Raw genomic sequence first — 26,748 nt, forward strand, 5'->3', positions numbered from 1 at the left:
TGATCAAGTTGATTTGAAGTATAAATAAGTCAAAACGGGAAGGGTTGTTGACAAGCATATGCTTAACATCGCATCTGTATAATGGATTCCTTCTAAGAAATGATTTGATGGGCGAAGAAACTATTAGATTTTGTAATAAATTGGACTCTTGTAACAGTGATTTTTTTTCATTAAAGAGATCATAACACAGATCATTGTGAACAAATTTGAGTGCATAATAACCAGTTGTCTCATTCGCCTCAAAACCCTCAAAAAAGCAGTTTTACTTGAGCCTAAAACGTGGGTGGAGATGTGTATTTTGACTTCAGATTCACTTAACATACCAAAGGTAATAGCAAACGTGTTGGGTATATGTCAGTGAAGATCCTACTATCACGCTTATGAAATGACATTGGAGGAATGAGTTGTTTTCTTTTTAAACCCTTCCAAAAATGCCTATGTATAGGAATAGAAAAGTTATTAAGAAAAGTAAACAGTGGTCCAGAAATAATCGTGGTGCATTAAACGCCGGTTTAGACTAGTTGGGCTGAAATGACCTGTTTCTATGCTGTATATTGTGTGTAATTCTATGTAACACTTCAGCCAGTCTTGGAGAAGTGGGCACATAGGCCACTTGGTGGGCTAGTTTTCACCTGCCCTATGATGTATGGATGAGAACAACTAATGTGTTCAGGACGACAATTATAAGAGACTACATTAGAACTCTATTAAAGGGTCATGCCTGAATATTATCTCTTTCTGATTTTAGCACATTATCTAATTCTAGTTCTTATTCAGGTTCCAGCAGTATAAGATTTTCTTTTTATTTCTGCCCACTGTGCCCTTCTTTATCTAGGTCAAATTACAAGTTTTATCTGTGGTAAGTAGCATGGATAATTGTTGAGCTGATCCAAGTTGGTTGCTAATAAGTATTAAGGGCCACACTATAAAAGGTCAGTTTCTGCAGGGCTTTAGTACACTGGAGTCGGTGACTTCTGAAATGACACTGTGTATATTGCATTTCATTGAAGAATATTTAATCCCCTTCACCCATAGAAAGCTATCGTATTCACAGTCGTGTGATTAAATGCAATTTATAGGATCCATGAATGTATTGAATCGTAAAGCAATGGAATTAAATTTAAATTCTAATTTTAAAAACAATAACAACTTGCATTTATACAGCGCCCTTCACACGGGGTAGCGTCCCGGACCACTTACGGTGAGAGGGTTAACCATGATACACACAGCTGGATTTTCTTTGGCCTCTTGTCATGATTGCACTCCTTTCATTTTCCTGGAACGATCCTCCCTCCCATAGTTTTAGCATTACAGTGCTAGAACTGAATATGTTTTTCTTTAATGAGCTGACTGTTCAATTATAACTTGATGAACACCTCTCTGTCTTGCAGTTGATTCTAATGATAACCTCTATGGAAGTGACCCCAAGTTCTTGGCTGAAATTAATAAGCTGTCTGACACTCTGATTGGACAGATCCTGGACCATCTCAAAACTCTTGGGAAAGACGAGGTATTGAATTAATCAGATGTAGCGAGCAGTCGTGTTTTCACATTATTTATTTAAAAGCTATCATATGTGGCTGATTCTTGCCTCCTGCTTCAAAGAGGACCAGACTCTCTATATTAAATTCATAATAGGTTGCACACTGCACAATGATTCTTTATTTTTAGGCTTATTGACCCAGAGCTGCCCTCCGATTCATAATTTTTTGACAGGAGCCGGAATTGGCTTGCAGGGTTCAGCAGCTGGGAGCGACTGTAAGGGATTATGGTAACGCAACCTGGATAATTTTGTAGAGAATAATCCTCTCTCTGTTTGAATCATTTTAAAATGTGTATTTTGCAAGATTATATTTTATATGGAGTTGTTGTCTTTTTTTTCTGTAACCCTTATTTTATTTTATTCAAATATGCAGTCTTTTCACTTTACAGTATATTTTGTGAAGAGCTTTGAGACGTCAGGAAGACATGAAAAGTGCTATATTAAATATAAGGATTATTATGTTATTATATATTCCGTGATAAAGAAATGTGCCACTGGGGTGGATCAATATTCCCTATCTGTTTGTAAGATCTTCCCTTGCATTAAATTGCTTTCAATTCTACCTTCTGCTGTCTGCATCAGTTCTAGATAACTGCTATGTTTCTTTTTTGGTTTTATTTTGCTAGTATTTGATGCTTCTAGACTGGCACAGTGGGAAAAAAAATGCAAAACAACATGCCTCTGGCTAAACTCTAACTTTGTGACCTTTTTGATTTTGTTCCAACGTTTTCAAATAAATCAGACATCAAATTCCAGACTCCCAACATCCTAAATCAACAAATTTACTGATGGTGCCTCTGGAAAAAAAGCAAATTGGCAAAAGGAGGCCTTTTCTTCCTCTTTACATGAAAATGGGGCGGCTGATTAAAGAAAGGATGTTAGTTTAAAACAATATTTAGTTCCAGCCCTTAATATAGGCGAGTATATATGGGATTGCAGACAGAATGACCTGCTACAACAGTGTTTTGAGTCCGTAAAATTAAGACACTATATTATAAGCCTGAAGAATGGCCATTGATTGTTCTTCTGTGTTGTCAGGGTACTGTTGATGTTGCTTCCAGCACAGACTGGCCTGCTTGTCATAATTGCTCTTGCCAGAGTTTCTCGCGAGGCGTTTTATAATGGGATAATGCCCTGGTATGACTTTTGAATAACTAAAGATTTCCTTAAGGACTGGATGTTAGTTTTGAAGACCTTCTACCTTGATTATCTTTCAATTTGGAAAGCTTGAATGTGTGTATTTTGCTTTTTTTTCATCAGTCTTCTCACTTCCTTCTTGCTTTGAATGGATATGCTTCTGCTTCTGCTGCTGCTGGGCAACCACAATTCTTCAACAATATGTGAGCTGCAGTGAGCTGCATTTTTAAACCTCAGCCATCAGGAATGTGGATGATTAGCATATTAATTCACTCAACTATTCTACTCATCCAATTTGATTTGTGAAGCATATGTGCCATATAGCCAAAATATGGTTTTTTAAGCATTCTATAAGGATCGAAACCCAGCGTGAACCATTCTCTTCACATTTCTGGTATAAAGATTACCTATTTTGCTCCGTTTGTCAAACGTTCATTGTGTCTCTTCTGTTCTACAGAATTTGAGGCGACAGAGTGCCTTGGCCATGTCTTTGTTTAACAGTATTCTCATCCACGGAGATTTGCGGAATAATAAGCTCAACCAATTAGCGATCAACCTGTGGAATCTTGCCCAAAAACATGGCTTTGCTGACACCAAAACTATGGTAAGGACCATAATGAGTTTATTCATTACAATGCAATACACAATTACATTTGTATAGTGCCCTTCACGTCGGGAAGACGTCCTAGGGTGCTGGACAGTCGGATTTGTCCCCGAGCTGGGGGTTGGCATTGGGGAGAGTAGGAGGGTGGCCGAAGGCTCAGTCGAAGAGGAGGTCGAAGATTCATTACTGTTGTAATTCCACCATAAACATATTTGCTTTGTTTTTTGAAGTGGTGAAGTGGTAGGCCAGGACTGAGAAAGCTAATATCCTTTTGCATAATTTAAAATGACATGTTTTAAAACTCTGCAGAGATTCTTATAATTAATTGGTCTCAAAGTAGACTTTTGTTTGCAAAGGGACATTAATGAAACACAATGTTAAAAGTGACTTCAGATTAAGGTCTACGTGCAAACCAAAATCGCTGTCAGTTTACTTAATTAGTTGAGAGAATTAAAAGAGGAAACTGGGACGTAGAATTAAAATAGCAATTGATTTTATAATAACAACAATCCTTTGCATTTGATAGAATACTTGCTCGACAGGAGGACAGCTCAAAGGGCTTCACAGACTTTATTGTAAAGTGCAATTTATTTAATTGGTGAACGTAACAGCCAATTTTGCACACAGCAAAGCCTCACAAACAGCGATGAAGCGAATCACTGATTTTTATCTGGTGCATTATTGGCCAGGACACCAAGAGAAATTCCCTTCTCTTTTCATATAGAGTCATGGGATCTTTAATATCCACCTGAGCACAAATCTCGGTTTCACATCCCATCCAAAGGGCGATATTTTGTTCACTGCAAAGAGAATGATTTGATTAATATCTATTTGCTTAACAACAAATTGAGATTGCATTTCGAATTCATCTCTTCACCATAAACGTACGTTATAAAAATGTGTTACTCCTGCATCCCACTTTTGGCTGTTAGCTGCTGGGGGATACCTTTGCAGCAGAGCCGTGTTAACCTACTTTACCCGGGAGCTGCACGTTTAACTCACAAATGAAAAACTGTATTTGGAATTATTTGACTGTTTGCTCTCCTGATCATTGTTTTTTTTTTAAAAAAAGGTGAGAACATTGGAACACATCAAACGTCAAAATAAACAGCCAGGCATGGGCCATTTTGCAGAACTGGCATTGAGACTCCCATTGCAATCTCGAACATAATGCTTCCTCTTCCTCTCCACTACTATAATGGCAGAACTGCTGACGAGAATCTGTCTTAATACAACAGCAAATCACTTTACTAAACTAAATGAACTTGAATTCTTAATTTTTTTTGTCAACCAGCATTAATCTTTTGTTGCCTACCAGAAAATGTACTTAAAGAAGAAAGAACAGTGCACAGAAAATTGCTGTTCGAGTTATTTTAAGGAACTGCTGCTGTCATGGAGAGGTTTGGTAATTCCCTGCAGGAAGGGAAGGTTGCACCTACTGAACTGTTTAGCTGTTTAGCGAGCTTTAGAGCCGGGAACAGGCTGGCGATGATCCCTCGCCACCAAACATAATGCAGACAGTCCCAAAGGAACGGGAAGGGAAGAAACTACCTTGAAAAGCACTGGACAAGAGAAATATCCATCATGTTTCTACTGCACATGGAATTCCATCTAGTGACTGAGGTTAGATTCTCTTCCTATTGTCATTGGTTTTGTATAATTTCAACCTCAGTATTTTAAGGATGCTTCAACTCGTCATGTTAATCTGTACAATTAGATGCAGAATTGGCTTTTTTTTTAAATAAAGTTTTTGTTTGGTGCCAACCACTTGCTGTAGTCATTGTTTAGCTGGGGAAGTGGTAAGGTTTTGTACTCACCTCTACAACTACCATCAGAGCTCGTGTGCGATCGGCTGAGAGGAAGCCAGTTTCTTCTCGATGGAGTGTCTCCATTGCAGATGGAATTTTGTCTTAACGTTTCAGCTAAAAACCATCGTCCCTCACCTGATTGAATCGGGTTGGTTTGATTGACGGAGGCGTCTCTAGGATTCTCAGACTTGTGGTTAGTAATCAAACGGGTAGTTCCTCAAGTCTTGAATCCTGACTTCTTTCTTGTAATGCGGAGAGCTTAGTTGGTTTAAAACTCATTTTGAGGAAAGGAAGTGCCATGAACATTTACATATAAGCAACTTGGAATGATTTGATTTCATGTTGCTGTTTATTCATCAATGCAAATAAAAGACAAATGGGAAATATGTTTTGTGGAATATTTGAATGTTGTGTTCGACAAATAAAACAGCGCTTTTGTTTTCCAGATCACGAATGAGGAGCCACATCCTCACCTGCTTTAGGTTTTAAAGTAGATTCCAAACTGAAATTGTTTTGATGAATAAAGCTTCCGCTGCCTACAATATTTAATCGTTTCTTTAATACTGTACTTGAAGCAATACCAAATCTGTATTACATCTTGTATTTATGATGATAGTACATTAGTCTGCAGTTGTGTCAAATGTAGTGACAAGTGACGTGAAGTAGAAATATGTTGCGAACTAATTGTGAAAGGACAAGCCCATTTAAAATGCATTTTGCAATTTATGGGCCTCACCACTTTATATACGTAAAATAAACTGATGTTCAAGCTTCTGAATTGGCCTATTTTTCCCCAGTTTTTTTGGTTTGGATGGAAACTAATATAAATATCAGAACTGTCAGGGTCACGTTTCATTACTAAGAGCATCATTTATATAGACAAATTGTAGCATGTAGCAAATTTTAGCAATTTCATCTCGAGTCAGACGTTTATGCGACCAAGACCCGAGTTAGGGACTTGTAACTGACGGTCTATGCTGATAGTCCAATGGCATTGCTGGGGATGAGTTGTATTGTTGAAGGTGCTGTCCTTCAAGTGGGATGTTGTCTGCCTGTTCAGTTGGCATAATTGGAAAAGGGAGTTTCTCCTGGAGTCTTGGCAAACAACCACCCAAACAACATTTGTTATCACTTAATTGCTGTTTGAATCTCCTGCTCAGTAATTCTTAGCTTCCTGAATCTCTTAGTAAAGGTTTCATATTTAGCTAAATCATGTTGAACCAATTTTTGAAAACCTGTTTTGATTTTGGAGTGCAACTTACTTCTTGTGTACAAACTGAGAATGAGGAAAACAATGCTATGTTTGCAGTAACAACACACAATTCACATCTGCAGATGTGGGAGAGCAGAAAGAAAGAAATCAATTCCAAAATTGTTGTTGAAAGATGCAAAAATGCAATGTTTTATTACTAACAGTTTTGTTCATGTTTATTGTGAATCCAAACTGAAGGGTGGAAATATAATTGTAAAACTTGTACACCATCACACTGTAAGCTCTGGTCTGATGTTGGTTCTTAATAAGTCAGAAAACAATGTCATCAATTTTCTGATTCAAATACCGAAGTTGACTGAAACAAAGGTGAAATAAGAAATCCTGCAGGAAAAAAATAACGTAAACCTGAGCCAGCATTTGGTCCATTCAACCAGGACACACACAGCTGTGTTCTACATGAAATACAAAGCTCAGCTGAGCTTAATTTTCATATCTACTATGATTCCAGCTTCCAATTACAGCTGCCTTTTTCCAGACCAAATTGAACAATTGAATCCAGTATTGTTTTGATTTGTAGATAACCACCCAAATCCCAAGTAAGAGAGAAATTATTGAAAGTAGATCAAAATATTATTATACAATCTTTTTTTTTAGTATTCAAAATACTGTTCATTTTCACCTTAGTCTAAATTAAACTTTGATGATGTCGAGGCATTCTTATCTATGTAAAACATTTTGCTCTGTATCTGCTGTTGTGGGGACCGGAAGCCCAGACCGATGCCTCGGTTCTGCCTGAAGTTCAAGGCTTTTTCAAAATCGCTCTGTAAATGGGTGTTAAGTTTCTGCTCGTCAGACTTGTTAAGGGCCATGTTGGGCTTTTCAGAATCCACTCCTGTTAATAAATGTTGATTTGACTTCTTAAATCCACCCATCAGTCTCAAAAATTTATTTTGCTGTTCTGGGTTCTGAAATGAAGCTGTGTTCCATTGTCCAAACTGCGTGCACTACAGTAGACAAATAAAAATAAGTTGATTATATTAAAAAAATGCACATTAAAGTAATAATAATCCTTGCATTTGATACAGCACCTTATCAAGTCTTCAAGACGTCTCAAGGTGCTTCACAGAATATACTGCAAAGTGAACTGACATTTTGTGGACAAAACGCGGCAGCCAATTGCGCACATTAATTTTTTTTAAAACCTGTTTTGAATTTGCAGTGCAACTTACTACTTGAGTACAAACTGAGAATGAGGAAAACTATGCTAAGTTTTGTGGTAACGACACGCAATTCACATCTGCAGATGTGGGAGAGCAGGAAGAGAGGAAACAGTCAAGTCCAAAGTTGTTGTTGAAAGATGCAAAAACGCAATGTTTTATTACTATCAATTTTGTTCATGTCTATTGTGAATCCAAACTGAAGGGTGGAATATCAATGTAAAAACCTGTACACCATCACATCCTAAGCTCTGATCTGATGTTGGTTCTTAATAAGTCAGAAAACAATGTCATAGTACTAGTTCCTATACTACAGACAAAATGCACAGAGACTGGTTAGGAAGCAGAGAAATGGAATAAATGGGACATTCACTGATTGTTGGGCAATGGCAGGTCACATCCTCTGTGGATCAGAGTTGGGGCCAGTTTTTGAAACCACGTAAATTACCCAATCTTATAGAAGACATGAATATGATTGATGGCAGGACTTTCAAAATTGACTTTAAAGTCGGCTTAAAATGTAGCATGATTGACAGTGTTGTGTTAGAACCAACAGTCACTGTTCTGCAGCTGCTCAATATATATATATTTTTAAAACAGATTTTTTTGGTTTCTCTCTCCATCAGCATTTGCCTGTTGATAATGATTGCTGCATGCTCTTCCAGTGGATCAGAGTAATACCATTTCTGAACAGCTTTTCTGTATCATCCCTTTTCTATATGGTCTTTCATTTGCAGGAAAAACTACACGACTGAGCCTGCAAATCATTTCAGGTAACGTAATCCCCATTCTGTAAAAGTAATGAAGACCAGAGAAGCATGGTTTCTGATCACTTGTTAGACCTCCCAATTTGCTGTGTGCCTTCAGCTCCCCTCTCGACTCTCCACCCCCTCCTCGCTCCCTCCCTCCCTCCCCTCACCATTTCCCCCCTGCTCGGGTCCCGACCCAACTGTCCAGCGCCTTGGGACGTCCTCCCGCCGTGAAAGGCGCTCTATAAATGCAATCTTGTTGTTGTTGTGTGCGGTGCACTCGGTCAGATTCCGCGACTGTCAAGCTCCGGGACCCTACCCTTGCGTGAAGGGCCCTATATAAATGCAAGTTGTTGGTGTTGTATTCGCTCATTTTTAACTGGAGCCATATCCCTGAGTCCGGGCTGCAGTGAAATGCAGGCTAAAGAAAATCTCCACAGAGGTAATTATAATAAAGTGCCATTTTTAGTGAGAGGAAAGCTTTCAGCAAACAATTTGTTCTTCATTGGAGTTTTCAGAAAAAGGTCATTGTTGCAAACTAATTGTGTTCAGTCTGATATAGGATGATATGTCATGGGCCAAGGCCAGCAGTGAAATATGATCGATATCAACTAGTGAGTAGGGATATTTATCATTAATCTGCTGAAGGCCATGAAAGATTGTTTTAACAGTGATATAAAAAGTCATCACAGGAGGGGAGATATGAAATTATTTTCAATCTCTAACACATGTCTGGGGCAGTATATCATGTTCAATTTATTAGCACAAGTAATTATACTTTGTATCTCTAAACTTCACCATAATCCAAAAGGAACAAAAACAAAACTATTAAGGAGGAAGCTGGATTTTCATCAGTTAAGTCACCATTTCAACACTGCGAGTCGCTCAGATATGTTCCCACATCTCTCTAAATTCTGGTGAGCTGCAGTTTCTCCACGGCCTTTATTCATTCAACTTTATACCAGTAGCTGGGCGTGTGCTTTACATCAATATCCTTAAACTAAACATCCGAACACTGACACTTAAACATTTCCAAACACATTTTGAATATTTGGCTAAATTTTACAATAGAATGCTACAGCATGGATGCAGGCAATTCGGCCCAACTAGTCTGCGCTGACGTTCACACTCGACTCCTAATTCCCTTCGACTCCACGAATACATCATTTTTATGATGCAAATATGTGAATGATGTGGAGCTGTGAGAGGGGCTCCAGTGAATTGCTCACTCTCGAGTTAGGCAGCCTGGAGGGAAGTGAACAGTCGAATATTTTTTGTATTTCAGATATGTGGAATGCATCACATTTTCTGTTGCTGACAGCATATCCTCTGAGCCGTTAATAATTGAAGCTAATGTGACACGTTTCAAATTGGATCAGTCCTTAGCCACTTTGTTTTGTCCCTTTTAAAACACTGAAAGGCCCGAGCTTAATTATAACATTTTAATCTATCAACGTAAATGTGTTGAAATGGCAGAACATCACAATTGTGTAATTAACATAAACCATGCTGCGAATGTTAATTTGAATGCAATGTAACGTCTCGCATTGTAACCCTGCCCCCACTTTGCATAAAGAACCTCCCGACAAACAAAAACAAACACTGAATTGGATACAACTGAACTTTTATCTTAAATTAAAGTTTTCCACACAACCAAATATTTGCAACAAATATCCAAAGCAATACTTTTTTTTAAAAAGAACATTAATACCGCACAAAGTCTACCAACTGTCACGGCTGGAGAAAGCTTCATTAATGAATCTTAAGTTGGATAAAATGATATTAAAGTAATCACCACCACCACGACTCGCCGCGTCAAACACGCCTACACTTAACTTGCTTGTGCGTCATCTGCACCAAGGATGAACCATGGTGCTGTTCTTCTACTTACATGAGGTTTGATATCTGTTTGTTTGATATCTGTTTGTTTGTTATCCAGAGGGTTGATATCCAGAGGTTTTGTCTCTGAAACAGCCCCCGTCTCCAAAGTATTGGTTTTACCAGAAACTCTGTCGATTTCTGCTTGCAAGGCTTGCCTGCGAGCCTAAGATACACAAATTTCAGAAACGGTTTAACTGTACAGTTGTGCATTGAATTAAATAATGAAAATGTCGTTGATAATTGATGCTATGTGTAAATAACCAATTTGTATGCTAATGAGTAAAATAACAACGGTTACTGTGTGTTAATGAGCTCAGATTGCAGTCTTCGGTTCTGTTAATAATTGTTGCAACAATTCATTTGCAAAAAAGGGCATCTTATCCTAGAGACTTCCACTGTTGGGAGATCTCAGGTATCTGCGGGAAACAACTGACATCATAAATGTAAAGAAACACCACTAATCTGACAGCAAGTAGAATTTGTTCCGGTTTTAGAAATTTGCACGTCAAACATCTCTTGGTAGATTTCTTAATGTGTTTTGCCCAGCCGAGTTTCTGACACATGACCATCACCCTGCTTAAGAGTATCCAAACCAAACCAAACTGAGATATCCATCATTCAACTTGGAAACCCACTGCAAATGAGTCTGGCTTGTTCTTGTATTCCCCGGCCCAATAAACGCGTCTAGCATTGCTAGTACAAGGTGCAGTTTTGCACTTCTAGATCAAGATTTTCTTGCACATGTAAACAAGATCATAATCATAATCCTGTAAACCTTACAACTTAAACACAAGCGAGATTTGTTGAGGTGTGTGGGAGGCAGCTGAGTATGCAATGCCTATATATTTTCAGCCATTTCTAATTTGCTGTTCGCTCCTAACATAGTTTGTCGCTGCCAGGAGAGAAACAACCCTATCTCCTGAATCTGAACATTCATGTGTTTTAAACCTGACTTTGTTTCACTGGTTTATACCAATGAATAGTACAAAAATTAGTTTATACGGATGAATGTTCAGCTTAGCTTCGAGTTTGCAAAAGATATGCCAGGAGTTCAATGCACCACTGTACCTTGTCTATCGTCGCTTCAAATACATTTCCTTTCTTTTCAGACATAATCTGCAATTCTCCGTCACTCTCCTGAGATTCAATTTCAACTTTTATCTAAAAGAAAAAAAGCAACATTTGAATAAACCCAATTTCATAATTATAATACATTCACATTGATGCAAATAATTATGGGTTTGTTTAGTTTGCAGAAAATAGGCAAATTCCCTATATACTGTATATTGAAATATTCTGAATGGTTTAACAAGAAATATCAGTCTGGTAAAAAAGCATAAGGAAATGAAGCCTAATTATTATAGAGATCACTAGGATACAATGACCTTCCCCCTAACCTTCCTGCCTCCTCTACCCTCTGGTTACTTGCATTGTTATTAAAATGTCATTTGCGTTTAGAGTGACATCCATGAACATAAAATAAAATACGAATCGAGAGTTGATGTGCTGTGCCAATCGCAAAGAAAAATCTCAAATTTATTTCTGCTAATTGACGAGACAAAATATTAGTCGAAATTCAGAACTTGTTTTCAGAGTCGAGAGGAAATGCTGGCTGACTGCTGCAATCTTTTGAATGTGCTGCAACTACTCATAATGTTTCAAATGTACTAAAAGGAACGCTGTAATAAGAAAGACTGACATATACCCAGGATGCGTAGTGCAGTTTCAGTCTCATGCATATTCCTCCAGCACCTGGTTTTACTTAAGACTTTTGTATGTTTACCACAGGACAACTCTAAACCGATCGCAGTTAAGTTCAGATCTGAAGCTGTTGGCAGGATGATGGGATCGTATTTCAGATTCATTTAGACTTCACCCAGACTTTTTGATGTTTGTAGACTCGGTGTGAATCAAATGATGAAAAACAGAACACAAACACGTGATCGATCTGGGATCTTTCACCGTAAGAATTCTCTCTCAGTGTAAGCTTCTGCGTGTTAGTAATGCTATATGTAACATTTCTTGTAACAAACAACAGCAAATGGTGATGGCCTGTCTAGCCATGAGAAATGCTTATATGGTATTGATAAGTAACCGGCAGATTATTCATTTTGCAATGAACACTTTCTTATGTTCTTATTATACATAGGTAATTCGGGACATATGTGCATATGACCGCCAAGAAGGTTGGAAAGAGAACTAGATGGGCCTTGATCTGTTTTCGTCTCGCATTTCTTTTGTTCTTATGCAACGAGTTTTTACTTTAGTGTGACCTCAATTAGTAAACTACAGCGCTAATTTTAACTATGAATATTATCTGGTACAATTGCAGTTTTTAAAAGAAAACTAGACTTTATAATATAATAAATTTGGAATGAGGTCAGCGAAAGTGTGTGCTGTTGACAATGTCACAGAGGCACGGAAACGGTTTGATCCATCACCACATCACTCGGATGTCAATCCCAACTGTACCATTTGCCTCCTAAGGGAGCTGGAAGGTAAATATCATGAGAAGAATTGTGTCAGACCAATGCTGCATAACTCGAGCAGTCAACTCCGACTGAATTACTGGGCACTTGGGAATAATTTACCTCCCTGGCCTCTCAAACACAGGATGTCCAAGGCTCGGGACACCAAAGGGACAAACATGTTCTTTATTCTCACCCTGAGCAGTGTAATTTAGCAGAGACCATGGCTGCACAAAAGCTGCACAATTAAAAAGAAAAATCGTGAATGGTGGAACTCTTATATAAAACCGAAACATACTATGGAATCAATTTACATTTATATAGTGCTTCTCAGGTCAGGAGAGATTGAAGAAGGGAATGATGACCAAATTCACAGTCAAAGAGGTAGGTCTTGAGACGGGCTTTGAATCTACATCAGTTTGGAGAGCATTTAAAAATAAAAATGACTCCTTGGTTATCAGATCAATTTTACATTGTAAAAACTTACAAGAATTTCTAGAATACGATCAGTTACATTTTAAATGGAGTGGGACACGTAAAGCAAAATCTCTTATTGATATTTTGCATGGGAAGTGGCTGGGATATTGACAGCATAGCTACTTTAAGTGGTAGGAACAAGTTAAACCAGGGTTGAATATCCAGAATTTATTGTGGACCACATCTGGCCTGTCAACGCCAAAGTTACTGCCAGATGGACTGGTTTGTCTTTTCTAGTCCTGCACATTCCTATCTGCAAGTCCAATGGGATTCTCTCCAGTATTACATAAAGGTATGCTATCTATTTTTAGTTTAAAGCTTTCCACTCTGTTCTTTGATGCAGGAGGCTGAATGTGCAATATGCTTGGAATTTCATAACACACAGAACATGACACTTGCCAAAGTACAATTCCATATTTCAACAAAATGTTTTGAAAGAGCAAGCCCGATAAATAAGATTTGAATGCTTTGTTTACCCCCTAGATGAAACCCAAAATGTAACTTTTTCCGCAAGAAGCATCTATTGTGTGTGTGTATATACACATACATATATATAGTGTATATATATATACATACTAGCTGTACCAGTTGCAGCTTCGCTTGCAACCAAAGGATCCAATATGGAATGTAGATTGACACAGACAGACATTTCACCTTTATCTATACTCATCTGGGAGGACTCTTGTGGGAGAACTCATTTTGGCTGTGCTATTCTTTGACTGGGCAACTCATTTTGGCGTGCTGTTGCAGTCCTTTCAGCATTGAAGTGCCACTGCGCTGTTCTTTGTTCTTCAGTTTCATTTAATAGGCCTTCTCTCTTTTGTCTAGCATTTTTACTTATCCTTGAAAGGTTTGATTTTCGCTTAGAAATCTTTACAACGATAAATATATAATTTATAATCACTGGGGCGTCCTCCCGAAGTGAAAGCGCTTTGAAAATGTAATTTTGTTGTTGTTGCCGTGGCTTAGCTTCGTCTGTGTTCTTTATTTTGTTCGTGCCACCGCCTGGTCACGTGCGTGCTCTGTGACACTGGATGCCACAGCGCCACATTGACTCGGCAGCCACCAGGTGTAACTGCAGAGAAAAACGCAAAACTGAAATACACTTTAGGCCGTAACTCAGGATAGGAGATTGCCCATGTCACTCCCAGGTGCAAGACCTTTCTGATGAGGTATAAATCATGTCTCTACTTCAATTGGTTATTGAGATCCTTCTTGAAGCACACACAGACAGACAGATGTTGTAATTTATTAGCATATATATATATATAACATAGATAGAATAATAATAATAATAATCCTTGCATTTGATAGATAGAATATATATATAATACAGACAATTAAGCTGTAGTCTCTAAAGACCCTCTTTTCTTTCCCCCGCCACCCCACATTGGTTTGAACACATTAAACATTATGGGTTAATTCACTAACCTTTCCCACATTTAACATTTGTTTTTTTTTCCTTTTTATCTTTGTGAGGTCTTCAATAACCGCTGATACGGGTTGTGGGATTCTCTTCTTTTTTTCAGCTACACTTGGTGCAGTTTTGAGATCCTCCACTGGCTGGGATTGAGAAACAGTCAAACCCTCTTCTTTTTTGACTGCTGCAGACATCTTACATCTTTTCGATTTAACGCATTTTTTGTCACCGTTAATTTGTCCCGTCATTTGTCTCTTATTCTCCGGTAATCTAGCTTCTGAAAGGGTTTTCGTTTCGCTTTGTAACTGCTGGTCTTCACATTGTAGCTTTTCCTTCTTTTTCTTCTTTTTCAAGCAACGTTCATCCGTTGCTTCTACTCTGGGATGCAGAACATTTAGCGCTTGTCCATCTTTGGGCTTCCTGACGTTTGCGACTTGACATTCACCGCTCCTAGTTTCAGCCTCCTCTAACTGCGCTATATCCCTGTGCTTTTCTCTCTTTGTTTTTCCCGCTGACAACTGTTCTTTCGAATCCAATTTGATTTCCTCAGAATGAAAGCGCTTCTTTTTCTTTTTCTTCTTCTTCGCCAGATCCATCTCGTCCCGATCGTTAGAGATGTCTGCAGCTTCCTCCGATACATCAGCAGCATCACTTGAGCCCTGGTTACCTTTTGCTCTCCCTTCTTCCTCATTTCTGCTCTTGTCTCCTTTCTTTTTCTTCACATTGCAGTTGGTTTTGCCTGCACCACTCTCCATCTCATCTTCATGCATTTTCCTATTGGATTCTCTGGAGACATTTGGAGTGCTGGACTGATCCTTAGCACTCGCCACCGTCAATGTCTCATTAGGTTTCAATTTATTTTTCTTCATTTTTGAACTGCCAGATGAACTCTCATGCATTTCACTACGATTCCTGTTCCTCAAACTTTTGTCTGTATCCAGATTACGTTCACCTTGACAGGGAACATCTCCTGCGATGCCTTGACCTCCAGTCCTGTCTTTCTTTTTCTTCTTTCTCTTTGCCGATTTCTCGGGACTGTTCTGCTCGTCAGGGCAAGAAGGACAATTGGAGTCACTTGCATCAGTCGAAACTGGCTTCTCTTTAGATTTTTTCTTTCTTTTCCTGCTCTCAGGCTCTGGACTGTTGTTGTCCACTTCGGTTTGGTCGACGACGTCAGGGGCTGTTCCGCTTTCCTTTTTTTTCTTTTTCTTGTTTATCAGATTTACTTGAGAGTTTTCGTCGTCATTTTTCAACATTCTGAAAAAAACGTTTGGAATTTTTAATACCATGAATGATAACTTAGCATCGACTGTCATCAATGCAGGTATGACTACCAGGATGGTGGAAGGCAAGCTGGATAAACAATAACAACAAAATTACATTTGTATGGTGCCTTAATAGGTGGACATTGTACTGAAAAGCAACGAGAAAATCTTGAGGTTGTTTTGAGGGGAACATTTAGCAACATTCCTTTTTTTTGGTACATTGTGCATGGCTTTATCTCCACATTGCTGACAGCCGAAGTTCTCTCAATTTGTGCAGGACTCAGTATATATGGGGAATGGAAGCAGTCGCTAGTGCTGGCCCTCCATGGCCTTGCTCCCCCTACCTCTGTGACCTCCTTACCCCCTACCAACTTGCCCGCTCTCTCCGCTCAGCAGGCTCCGGCCTGCTTCACATCCCTCACCTCACCCACCCCACCATTGGCAGACGGGCCTTCAGCCACTCTGCTCCCATCCTCCGGAACACTATCCCGCAGTCCCTCTGCCTCGCCCCCTCCCTTGCCTCCTTCAAGACGCATCTCAAGAACCTTGTGACGTTCTCCCGACGTGAAAGGCGCTATAGAAATGTATAGAATCAAGGATCAAAGACACTTTACATCCCTATCTGATTTTTCATATTAAATGTGTATTAAATTATAGCAATTAAAACAAAATTGCAGACTTGATGAGAATCTTACAAAAAATGCTCAAACGCAATTACAACCTTGCATTATTGTTTGGAAAACAATACAGAACACCAAAGGGGTATTTTTCCATACGTTTACAGATGAAGACATAACATTCATCAAAGGGAAACAAACAATATATACTCTTGATTCAATGTAACATACATTTGAAACAATACGTGTAAATATATTTCCTCTCCTGAAACCAAGTAAGACAAGACAACTGGATGAGACTTCTGAAGCTTCTCAAAATAAGTATGTTTTAAATAAAAGCCATTTCGATATTGATATACCTTTGTCACGCTAAAGGACACAGTTTCTTACAAATTAAAGATCCAAAGTAGAAAGAGTGAGCATCAGTTTATCGAACTTGTTGTTGTTGTTCCTAAAACTGGTGTCCCAAACATTGATGATTGTAATTTAACCTCTTAACTTTTGGAACAATATTTACAATGCGACGGGTACTATCTAAGCTCTGAACTTTATATTTTTTGTCATGTCCACAAATTACAGACCAGCAACGGCGCGCGATTTGTTTTCCGTTTGCAACTTGTTTTAAACAACAGGGCCACCTCACAATTTGCCGGACAAGAACAAAACGCCTTTTACCACTCTTTTTTTGTACACTCGCACACTTCCACAAACACACCCACAGTGATGGTGTGTCAGAGGAGGAGGAGGAGGAGGAACTTGAATCATGGGAGCAACTACTTCCTAACTGCCCAACCAAGTACAGCACAGTAGCAGTTTCCACTGAGTAAATTCAATTGAAATAAGGCCCCCCACCACCCCCCCCCCCCACCCCCAGATGCCTTGGGAGGAAATTAACTGGATTCCCCCCCATCTTCCCCATCCCCCCCCCCACCCCTCCCTGAGCCCCCCCCATCCACCCCTCCTTGAATGCCCCCTCCACCCCTCCTTGAGTCCCCCCACCCACCCCTCCCTGAGTCGCCCCCTCCCACCCCCTTCAACACCCCCCTCCCCCCCCCCCCCAAATGTAGGATGTCATTTGGGTTCCATTGCAAACACAAGTCATCCCACAAGTGGAACTCTTCAATCAATTAAGTGGGTGACACACACACACACCCCCCCACACACTCTCTCTCTGTCTCTCTCTCTCCTTTTAAAGTCACATCAAAAGGAGTAATAACGGACTAAACAGCTCTCACCTGTTCAAAAACAAGTGGGGTTTCCAGTACTCAGCTCTCAGGGCCCTCACACTCCCTCTCACACACACCACACACACGCGGCGTAAGCAACGCGGCGGCTCGTTGACCCGGAAATGAACTCATTGACTGTCACCTCTCACCCCCCACCCCGCCCGCCCCGCGCGCTGCTCCATGGGTAACCTGGGACTGGTCGCCACAGCAACAGCGGCCGCCAACCGACCGACCGTCCGTCCGCCACTCCCCACCGCCACTCCCCACCACCACGACAGCAGCAGCGACGGCAACGACCCCAACGACCCCACCGACACCATGGCGAAGGTGTTGGGGAAGAAACCCGTGAAGAATCTGTGGGATGAAATCTGCGCAGGTGGGGGGTGCGGGAGCGGAGCGGGAGGACAACGCGGGGGGTGTCAGTGTGATGGCCCGGGGAGAGGGGGGGAGGGGGGGACCGGACCTCTCTCTCTCTCTCTCCTCCCAGCAACACCCCCCCATACACACACACACACACACACCACAACAACAACAACTTGCACTTATGTACCACACACACAGACACGCACACACACACAGACATTTAATACAAACACACGCGCACACTTTATATACAAACACACACTTTATATACAAACACACACTTTATATACAAACACACACTTTATATACAAACACACACTTTATATACAAACACACACTTTATATACAAACACACACTTTATATACAAACACACACACTTTATATACAAACACACACTTTATATACAAACACACACTTTATATACAAACACACACTTTATATACAAACACACACTTTATATACAAACACACACTTTATATACAAACACACACTTTATATACAAACACACTATATACAAACACACTTTATATACAAACACATTTTATATACAAACACACAGATACTTTATATACAAACGCACACGCATACTTTATATACAAACCCACACGCACACTTTGTATACAAACACACGCACATACTTTATATACAAACACACATGCATCATAATAATAATAATAATCCTTGCATTTGATATATATACAGTGCCTTTACACGTCTTTGAGACGTCTCAAAGCGCTTCACAGAATATACTGCATACACACACACACACAAATGCTGTATACAGTATTGCATATACCACACACACATAAACACATGTGAGTACATATACAAACATACACAGTTTAAATCATTGTTACCAAGTACAGTTTTAATTCTTGATTTAACGTGTATTTAAATGAGTCTGGCCAACAATACTAATAGGATCACGGTAGGAAAGGAATCCTGATGAGACCCACGTCTCTCTCCACAAGCGAGAATGATGTGGTAACTCTTGAGGTGCAAATGAGTTATGGTTACTTATTGGGTGAAGGTTGATAATATCAAGCATCGTCTGTGACATGACATGTTTCCCCTGAGAATATGAATCAAAGCATCTGTTTTAGGTAATTTGGTCATTGTGACAATATTCCTTTGGATTTTTCTCCCCATTGTTGACTATTATTGTTCTATTGTTTACTATTATTGTGTCTCCACTGTTATTTTCTAACTGTTCCAAATTTCAAATACAAATTCCTGCATTTGTGTGTTTTGTTCCACAATCCTGTGTAACATATTTCTCGGTCATGCACAGAAACCAAATTAAACAACATTAGCATTGCCATAGTACCAGCTGTGATTCTGCACCTTTGGGTTATAAATCACCAATATCTTATGTTATTTAGCTTCTTCCCCTTTGAATGCACCACAATATAATGCAGAGTTTGAATTTCCCTTTCTCCCAATAAATAAAACCCTAATCTTAATTCTTTTCGATGACCAGCCTGTTTCATCCGTGATCTGTGACAAGTTTTTAAATTCACAATGAAAGCTTCCCATGATGGATACTCTGTATTTTACAAATCGATGCTCCAGGCTTCATTGTGGCTGATTAATTTGTCTTGACAGGCCTGCCATGTTGTGCGAGAACAGGTTTAAAAAACATGTCTGACTTTCAGCATGAATTAGTCCTGAAGCAATTCTGAACCAAAGGAATAATTGTTGGTTATCACATTTATGAAAAGAATTCAGCAATGGTATATAATTTTAGATGATTTGATCTTTTAGAGGAAGCCTTGACAGCAAGGCTAGCTTAACAACGGGAGAGAAGCAGCGCAGTACAGTATTTGATTAGGATCCAGGAGACCTTAGTTTTGATGCAATGTTTTGTCCACAAAATATTCCAGTCAATTCACTTTACAGTATATTCTATGAAGCGCTTTGAGCTGTCTTGAAGACGTGATCACGTGATCAGGGGCTATATCAAATGCAAGGATTATTGTTGTAATGTGAGAGGATTAAATTCTCAAGTTACTTACTTTTAACCCTTTTAATGCCAGGGATGAATCCCGGTGTGTTTGAGGTTCGCAGTAAAAACAGTTTGTGTTTGTTGAATTAGTTGAACATGGCTTGGCCAATAAAGCAAGCGAATAGAAGTAATGCTCTGTCCTGCCAAATTGAGCTGTACATGTGAAGGTCCTAAATGCTACAAATGTGCTCAACCTGAGGCTTTTTAGCAGAACAAATCACAAGCATGCATTTCCATTTTCCAGTAGAAATAAGCTTTAATTGACATGCAGGTTACAATGATTGAGAAATAAATGTGTGTGATGGATTGCTTTGTTAAAGCTTATTTCAGAACGATAGCCCTGGCCTAGTTAGGGAAAATCAGTTGAATCAAATCAACTATTTAATGCAAATAGTTCTGGAAGGTTACTGGCCTCAAACCACTGAAGCCTATTCGATCCTTTGGGGAAATAAGCAGAAATATTTTATTTTATACTTTATGGCAATTCTATGTTATCGCTCTGAAGAATTATTTTCTCTTTATTGTATAATAATAAATAAGATTCATTTTCAGTTTACAATTAGCAACAACAGCAACTATTTACACTCATATAGCGCCTTTCACGATGGAAGAATATATGTCTTCTCCTGAGCGACAGAGGCATGGATGAGGTTATACTGCATGTGGGAGGTAGGGTGGGAGAGGGGAGGTAGTGGGGGAAGTGGGCAATCTAGCAGAGATGGAAGAAAGTGGATTTGGTCGAAGCCTAGATGAAAGGCTTGTAGGGTGAACAAAACACCGAGGTTCCACACAGCCTCTATGATGGATGGACGGAAAGATGGATGTTAAACTTGCTTCAGTTGTGTCGGAACATTCCATCTACATTTGGCTGGATTTAACGTCTTTGTTCTAGTGGCACATAAATTATTCAACTCCTTAAAACGGTCTTCAGCTTTTTCCACAACATTGAGGGGGTGAGTGGAAGATGCGCTATTTCATCTGATTAAACTTCAGCAATACCCGAATACACACTCTGGGTTTGTTTTTTGTCAACCTTTGCCTGTTCATCTACAAAATACACAGTCACAACTCTTTACAATTCTATATCCTGTGAAGTATTTGAGACATTCTTCTGACATGAAAGCTGCTTTATCTGATTTAAGGATTACTATCAATTTAATACTTTCCAGGTTAGATAAGCAGGATGTGTTTCACTGGGGAGAGTGCACACTTCTTTCCAGACACATGGAAATTTCCATGCCTGTGTGAAACTCTCAGCAGTTTGGTTTGGATACTTTTAAGCATAGCAATAGGTTTCCACATGTACCAGAAACCTGGTGGACAATGAACTCGTAAAATCTCCAAAAACTATAATCTTAGAAATAGGTCTTTTATTATCTTTTACAGAATTTGAATCAGCGAGTGCACCTTTTGTGGTTGGTTCAGGAGGTGATCAAGAATCTGTGGCTACTGAGCTGTCTCAATACGATGCCAGCAAACATTCCCCAGTGTTTTATGGGCACATGGTAGCAAAAGTAAGTTAAACAATGCAAATAACTGCTCATGTAAGCATTGCTACTCGATAGATGCTTTAAAGCATTAAATGCTAATGATTAATGGTAAAACATATGGGCCATTTTTGGAATATTGTTAAGGAAAATCTGATGAAACCAGGTTAGACCACTGAACCTGTGAGATTTTAAATAATTGTTTTCAATTGGAATCAAACATAGTGGACATAAAGAAATCTACTAATGAGGACCCTCACTGATAATGGGTACTGTGTGTATGGTTTCTGTTGTTTTCAGATTCCTGTGGATACGTCAGTTATAGACGACTTCAAACCAGAGCATTCCCATCCAGCATTTTTAGGTCATGCAGTTGTTCATAAATTCATTCGCCCACTAAGCCCACCAACTTCTTCAACTATTCCATTACCAGATCCAAAGACATGTAAGTAGAACGTGTAGTTTTAGTGTGCGTGTGTGTTCTGTGCACTATTTTCAGCTTTAGCATGTTTACCTACTATTTGAAAATACATGCTGAAATAATAAATAATTTGGCTCAAACATTCAAAAAAATAAATGTGGGTGGTGGGAGTATTTCATTTAATAACAGAATTGGGTAAGATACTATTTATGTTCATCTAATTTTGATGTAAACTAACTAGCCTTATTTTTATGGTTATTTTAAGCCAGCAATTGTCTTGTAACAATACAGCCGATTTCCTCCTTGACTTAACCTTCAAACATTCCTACATGGATTGTTGGGTGTAGTACATGCATTTATTTATATGCTATGTGAAAAATATTTTGGATTGCATCCATTAAAGGAAAGAATTTACTTTACCATCTTTGGCAAATGTAAGTTGAAAACCTTGCATCGCACATAGATTCAAAGCTCTCAGAACCTGTGATATTACAAGAAAACAACAGTTTAGCAATTTGTAACTATTTCTCTTCAAAAACGTAAACATTTTATTTAAACAACATGTAACTGGACTAAAACGTGGACAATATCATTGTCTTATCTGAATAGTAGGAAAACCAAACGTCCTCACATAAGGTTTGAAGATGTTAAAATCAATATTGAATTCTGCATTTGGAGTACCCAATTAAAAAAATAGATTTCTGGTTCATAAGGGATCTGCAGAAGCAACATACGAGAAGCATGCTAAAAGCTATCCATAAGTCAGCGCTTCCAAGTTGTCGGTTCAGTGCTACTGTCACTTCTTGTGCACAAATTTTCACTGCCATTACTCCCTTGTGGGCTGAGCACGTTCGGTATATGCAGGAATTGCTGCTGACTCCACTTCCTTTGTGAATGACATTAGTATCACTTCCAGTTGAAGCTTGAGGTGTACTGCAGTTCTATAATAATAATAATAATCCTTGCATTTGATATAGCGCTTTTCACGTGTTCTAGACGTCTCAAAGTGCTTCACAGAATAGACTGTAAAAGTGAATTGACCGTATATTTGTGGCTGCATACTTGTGGGTGAAACGCGGCAGCCAATTGCGCACAGCAGTGTCCCACAAACAGTCGTGGATTGAAAATGACCAATTTATTATTGTTTTGTTTTGGAGGGATTATTATCAGGCTTGTGGAGTAAGAAAACTTGCCCAAGGTTTCGACCTGCCTGGAATTGAACCCAGGTGTCTCGCTTGCAAGGCGTGTGCTCTAACCACTGAGCTACAGGACTCCAGTTCTGGTACTAGTTCTGGTACTATAGGTCCTCAGTTCTCCCGTCCCATGCTATGAAGTAGACTTTCATGTTATAACGTGGTAAGTCTATATGTCTTGTATGGTTGAACAGCCGGCTGACAGTTATTGTAGGATCTCGCACACAAAGAATGGAAAAATAATACTTGAGCAAAATACATCAAAACTACTAGCACTTCATTATTGCAACTACAATACTCATAATGTCTTTAAATAACCCACTGAATTAATTTATTTAGTTAATATTAGCAATATTTACTGTGCATTTGCAAATTAAACTCCTTTCTACTCTTGATTTGCGAAGGTTCCCCAATAGAGTATTTGGAACATTATATCTTTCCAGTACTTCTACCAGGAATGTTTGAACTCCTTAAAGCAGCTAAAGCAGAGAAATGTTTTGAGGTATGTAAATTATGTTTCACTTACAAAATCACAGTCAATCCACTTTATAGTATATCTGATGAAGCACTTTGTGATATTTCAACGACGTGATAAGGTGCTATATGAAATGCAAGGATTATTATTATTATTTAATCATATCTTCCCCTTTCTACTGGGATTTTTCCAACAATCACACACCCCGGCAACTCCCTCTTCTGTAAACTCGTACTTGTTGCATGTCCATCATCCACACCACACCACTATTTTCAGAGGAGCTCTACTTTTTTGACTGTACTTTCTCTCTTCCTACCCTCTCCCACACCCCATCTCCCAAAGGTTTTAGACTCTCTTTAAAGCACTTTTAAATGTTATCCTATGTGAAAAGTTTATATATAGTATATTAACCAAGTTAGGATATATTCCCAATTCCAATTTGAGGATAGATGATCATATGCTCTCAGGCCAGTCATGAGGTAAAGAATTTTTTTTGAGTTTTGTTTTGTAGGTGACCACTGGCTGAAGGGTGAGAACACAGTGCTAGAAGTATAAGTGTCATCTCTATGTTTTGTTTTTGGTAGGATTCTTATACTCTATATAATTTCTTCCCACATCCCATCTATTTTCAACCATGCCTTCAGCCGCCCTCCTACCTCTCTGCCGTCCCTCATCCCAACCCTGCCCCTCCCACGCTCGGGTCCTGATTCCTGACTGTTCAGCGCCTTGGGACATCCTCCCGACGTGAAATGCGCTTTACCAATGTAATCTTGTGGTTGTTGTATAATTGTTAGAGTACTAATCTTTCTGAAGGTAAAAAGTATATTAGATGTGGGGGTGTAGATTTTTCTGCAACTAATCTTATTCTGTGGCCTCCAACTGAATCCATAATTTAAGTACGAGAAGCGATTAAGAACTTTTCCTCTTCTCCCTCCCTAAAATGGACATTTTAGAACTCAAAAATCCATCCAATCAAGTGGATTAGTATTAGTACAGTTGAGGATTCAAATGAGTTGAATGTCTGTGTCTGAGCTAACCACATGTTGACATTGCTAATGAAATTTTAAACCACGATGAACATGATCCTATGTTTTATTAATCGTCTTTGATCTTTATTTACCGCTGTCAGAGAAAAAAAATGATTTCTGGGAGAGCACATTGTGTTCTTTTGAGAAATGATATTTGATGACCTGTCAAAAAACAATTTCTATTTCCTTTCGTTATTTCCAAATAAAGCTGAAAGTAAATAAAAAATGATCCAAATAGTGCAAGTAAAAGTGATTGCTCTTTCAGCTATAAAACTGCAGAGTTGTTTTCATTGAAATGATCTTTTGTTCCTAAAACTTTCAATGATTGTACAATTATTTTTGTAATCTACATCGCAAGTCTGAAAGCAACAATATATATTGTGCAGATATTTCCTGTTTTTCCTGCAGCTTCACTATACTGTTAGCTTCTTCCCTCCCCTGCCCCATTCTCAAAGATGTGTGGTACGATTTGAAGACATCCGCACACAAATTACTACATGAACGCATAGTCGAGTTGATTTTGTTTGTTTTTTCACTTAAAATTAAGCGCTTTGTATTCGCAAAAGAGAATTAGTTCCACTTTGTTTTGGGGTGTAGAGAAGTATGATTAAAGAGGAAGGCTTGGTGCAAGGTGGTACAGTTGCTGTGTAACAATGATCTTTCATTGTGGACTTGAGATGTTAATTAATATTTTTTCATGCTTGGAAACTATAATTGTTCTGAGTTAGATATTTTAAGTGTATGAACATATTTTAAATGATCTGCTTTTAGCCCTCTCCTGCAATGTGTACACAGCATTTTCTAGTGTGTGGCAGGGATCCACTGGACAGCATTGGAGAATAAGCATGCTGTCTAGTTGGTGATTCTGTGAGAATTGCATTACATGTTGGCTCTGATGCTGCTTGTTTGTTGGTATTGTGGCTGCATTCTCTGTAATGGATCATTTGAATACAGTATATTGCTGGTCTCAGTGGATATACAAATGAGACATGGCTCGACTCAATGGGATTTGCTACTTATTGTGACACTTCCTACTTCTCTTTGTATGTATTGAACTGTAGATAAGCAGCTACCATTTCCTGTCTGACATTTGCCTTTCCTTGATACTATTGAGTATTAATTTGATATTTCGCACAAATATTCAACGGATCGTTTAAAATAAACCCGTAGAGCTTTCTTCTGCAGGATTTCTACTAGGGCTACTACTTTTTGATATAAAATGAATTGGTGATATACATTCACAGAAGATATATTTTCTTTAGTTTGTTTTATTTATAATCAACAACAACAACAAAATTACATTTGTAAAGCGCCTTTCACATCGGGAGGACGTCCCAAGGCGCTGGACAATATGTGTTTTGGACCCGAGCTGGAGATCGAGATCGGGGAGGTGGAGGGCAGGGGGTGGAAGGAAGGTGATCAAAGGCATGGTGGAAGAAGAGGGACTTGAGACAAGTCTTGAAGGAGGCAAGGGAGGGGGCGAAGTGGAGGGACTACAGGATGAAGTTCCAGAGGGTGGGGGCAGAAGGCCCGCCGATAATTAGAATTCAAATTGATCAAAATCAAGTAACTTGAGCCATTCATGAATAAACCTGAAAAGGCCTGTGATTGTCTTGCTGGAAATGGAAAAGTAAGAGGAAGGAGTTTGTAGTCCCATTGTATAACAGACATGGGGTTGCTGCTCATAGAGATGAATATAACTTCTTAACTTGATTGAGGGAGCTGTTCATTAACCTGGGTCTCACTGTATTTGGTGCATCTCATAATCTCCATGCTTTTCTTCACAGAGGAAATGGACCAAATTTAATGCGTGCGACTTCTTGACAGAATGGTTGTTCAAGTAAGTAGTGGTTTGTTACATTATATACCAATTAAGCATCGTTAAAATCATTAAATAACCACCATGGTTCGTCCTCCCAAAATGAAGGCATTGTATTGTATTTTTACCCAATCTTTGGGTGAAAAACGATCAGTTAAAAAATGATTTCATCTAAAGTTCAATATTAAAAATGAATCACATCACATTGCATCATGTGTCCATAGCATGAGAAAATCAATCAGATTTGTTGTCTCCAAGGTACTGTTTTTTTTAAAAGAAAAAATAGGGTTGATGCTTTGTTAACATCTGGTTTGATTTCTTGAGGTTTTTG

The 26,748-nt window shown here is 38.9% G+C and overlaps 3 protein-coding genes across 6 annotated transcripts in view; 2 read left to right on the top strand and 1 right to left on the bottom strand.

Annotated features, from left to right (window-relative positions):
* vps35l (VPS35 endosomal protein sorting factor like) overlaps nucleotides 1–5,870 on the top strand; it is a 36,673-nt gene extending 30,803 nt beyond the window's left edge. For all 3 annotated transcript variants that reach the window (XM_007893747.2, XM_007893748.2, XM_042341054.1), the window contains 3 exons: nucleotides 1,392–1,510; nucleotides 3,138–3,284; nucleotides 4,357–5,870. In XM_007893747.2, the coding sequence (XP_007891938.1) occupies nucleotides 1,392–1,510; nucleotides 3,138–3,284; nucleotides 4,357–4,455 (365 nt within the window). In that variant the 3' untranslated portion in view covers nucleotides 4,456–5,870. The remainder of the gene's footprint in view (nucleotides 1–1,391; nucleotides 1,511–3,137; nucleotides 3,285–4,356) is intronic.
* A 594-nt stretch (nucleotides 5,871–6,464) lies between these two features.
* On the bottom strand, nucleotides 6,465–18,144 carry LOC103178809 (lysine-rich nucleolar protein 1). The gene is made up of 6 exons (XM_042341055.1): nucleotides 18,127–18,144; nucleotides 17,635–17,702; nucleotides 14,529–15,774; nucleotides 11,221–11,313; nucleotides 10,163–10,315; nucleotides 6,465–7,309 (listed from the first exon to the last, which is right to left on the bottom strand). Exons 3-6 carry the CDS (start codon nucleotides 15,771–15,773, stop codon nucleotides 6,986–6,988), a joined length of 1,815 nt encoding a protein of 604 aa, XP_042196989.1. The 5' UTR covers nucleotide 15,774; nucleotides 17,635–17,702; nucleotides 18,127–18,144; the 3' UTR covers nucleotides 6,465–6,985.
* Nucleotides 17,795–26,748, top strand: part of iqck (IQ motif containing K) — a 29,967-nt gene continuing 21,013 nt past the window's right edge. For both annotated transcript variants that reach the window (XM_042341057.1, XM_042341058.1), the window contains exons 1-5: nucleotides 17,795–18,001; nucleotides 21,381–21,508; nucleotides 21,782–21,926; nucleotides 23,500–23,597; nucleotides 26,386–26,438. In XM_042341057.1, coding sequence (XP_042196991.1) covers nucleotides 17,806–18,001; nucleotides 21,381–21,508; nucleotides 21,782–21,926; nucleotides 23,500–23,597; nucleotides 26,386–26,438 — 620 coding nt within the window. In that variant the 5' untranslated portion in view covers nucleotides 17,795–17,805. The remainder of the gene's footprint in view (nucleotides 18,002–21,380; nucleotides 21,509–21,781; nucleotides 21,927–23,499; nucleotides 23,598–26,385; nucleotides 26,439–26,748) is intronic.

Source organism: Callorhinchus milii, unplaced genomic scaffold (assembly GCF_018977255.1).
Source record: "Callorhinchus milii isolate IMCB2004 unplaced genomic scaffold, IMCB_Cmil_1.0 Scaffold16, whole genome shotgun sequence".
In the NCBI taxonomy this organism is placed as follows: Eukaryota; Metazoa; Chordata; class Chondrichthyes; order Chimaeriformes; family Callorhinchidae; genus Callorhinchus; species Callorhinchus milii.

What these genes read in the sequence shown, in the direction of transcription:
- LOC103178809 (XM_042341055.1), bottom strand. Translation starts at nt 15,773, where the DNA reads ATGTTGAAAAATGACGACGAAAACTCTCAAGTAAATCTGATAAACAAG. An exon ending in AAATGTTAAATGTGGGAAAG is followed by an intron (nt 11,314 to 14,528) that starts GTTAGTGAATTA and finishes TTTTTCTTTTAG; the next exon opens with ATAAAAGTTGAAATTGAATC. An exon ending in TTGAAGCGACGATAGACAAG is followed by an intron (nt 10,316 to 11,220) that starts GTACAGTGGTGC and finishes TGTGTATCTTAG; the next exon opens with GCTCGCAGGCAAGCCTTGCA.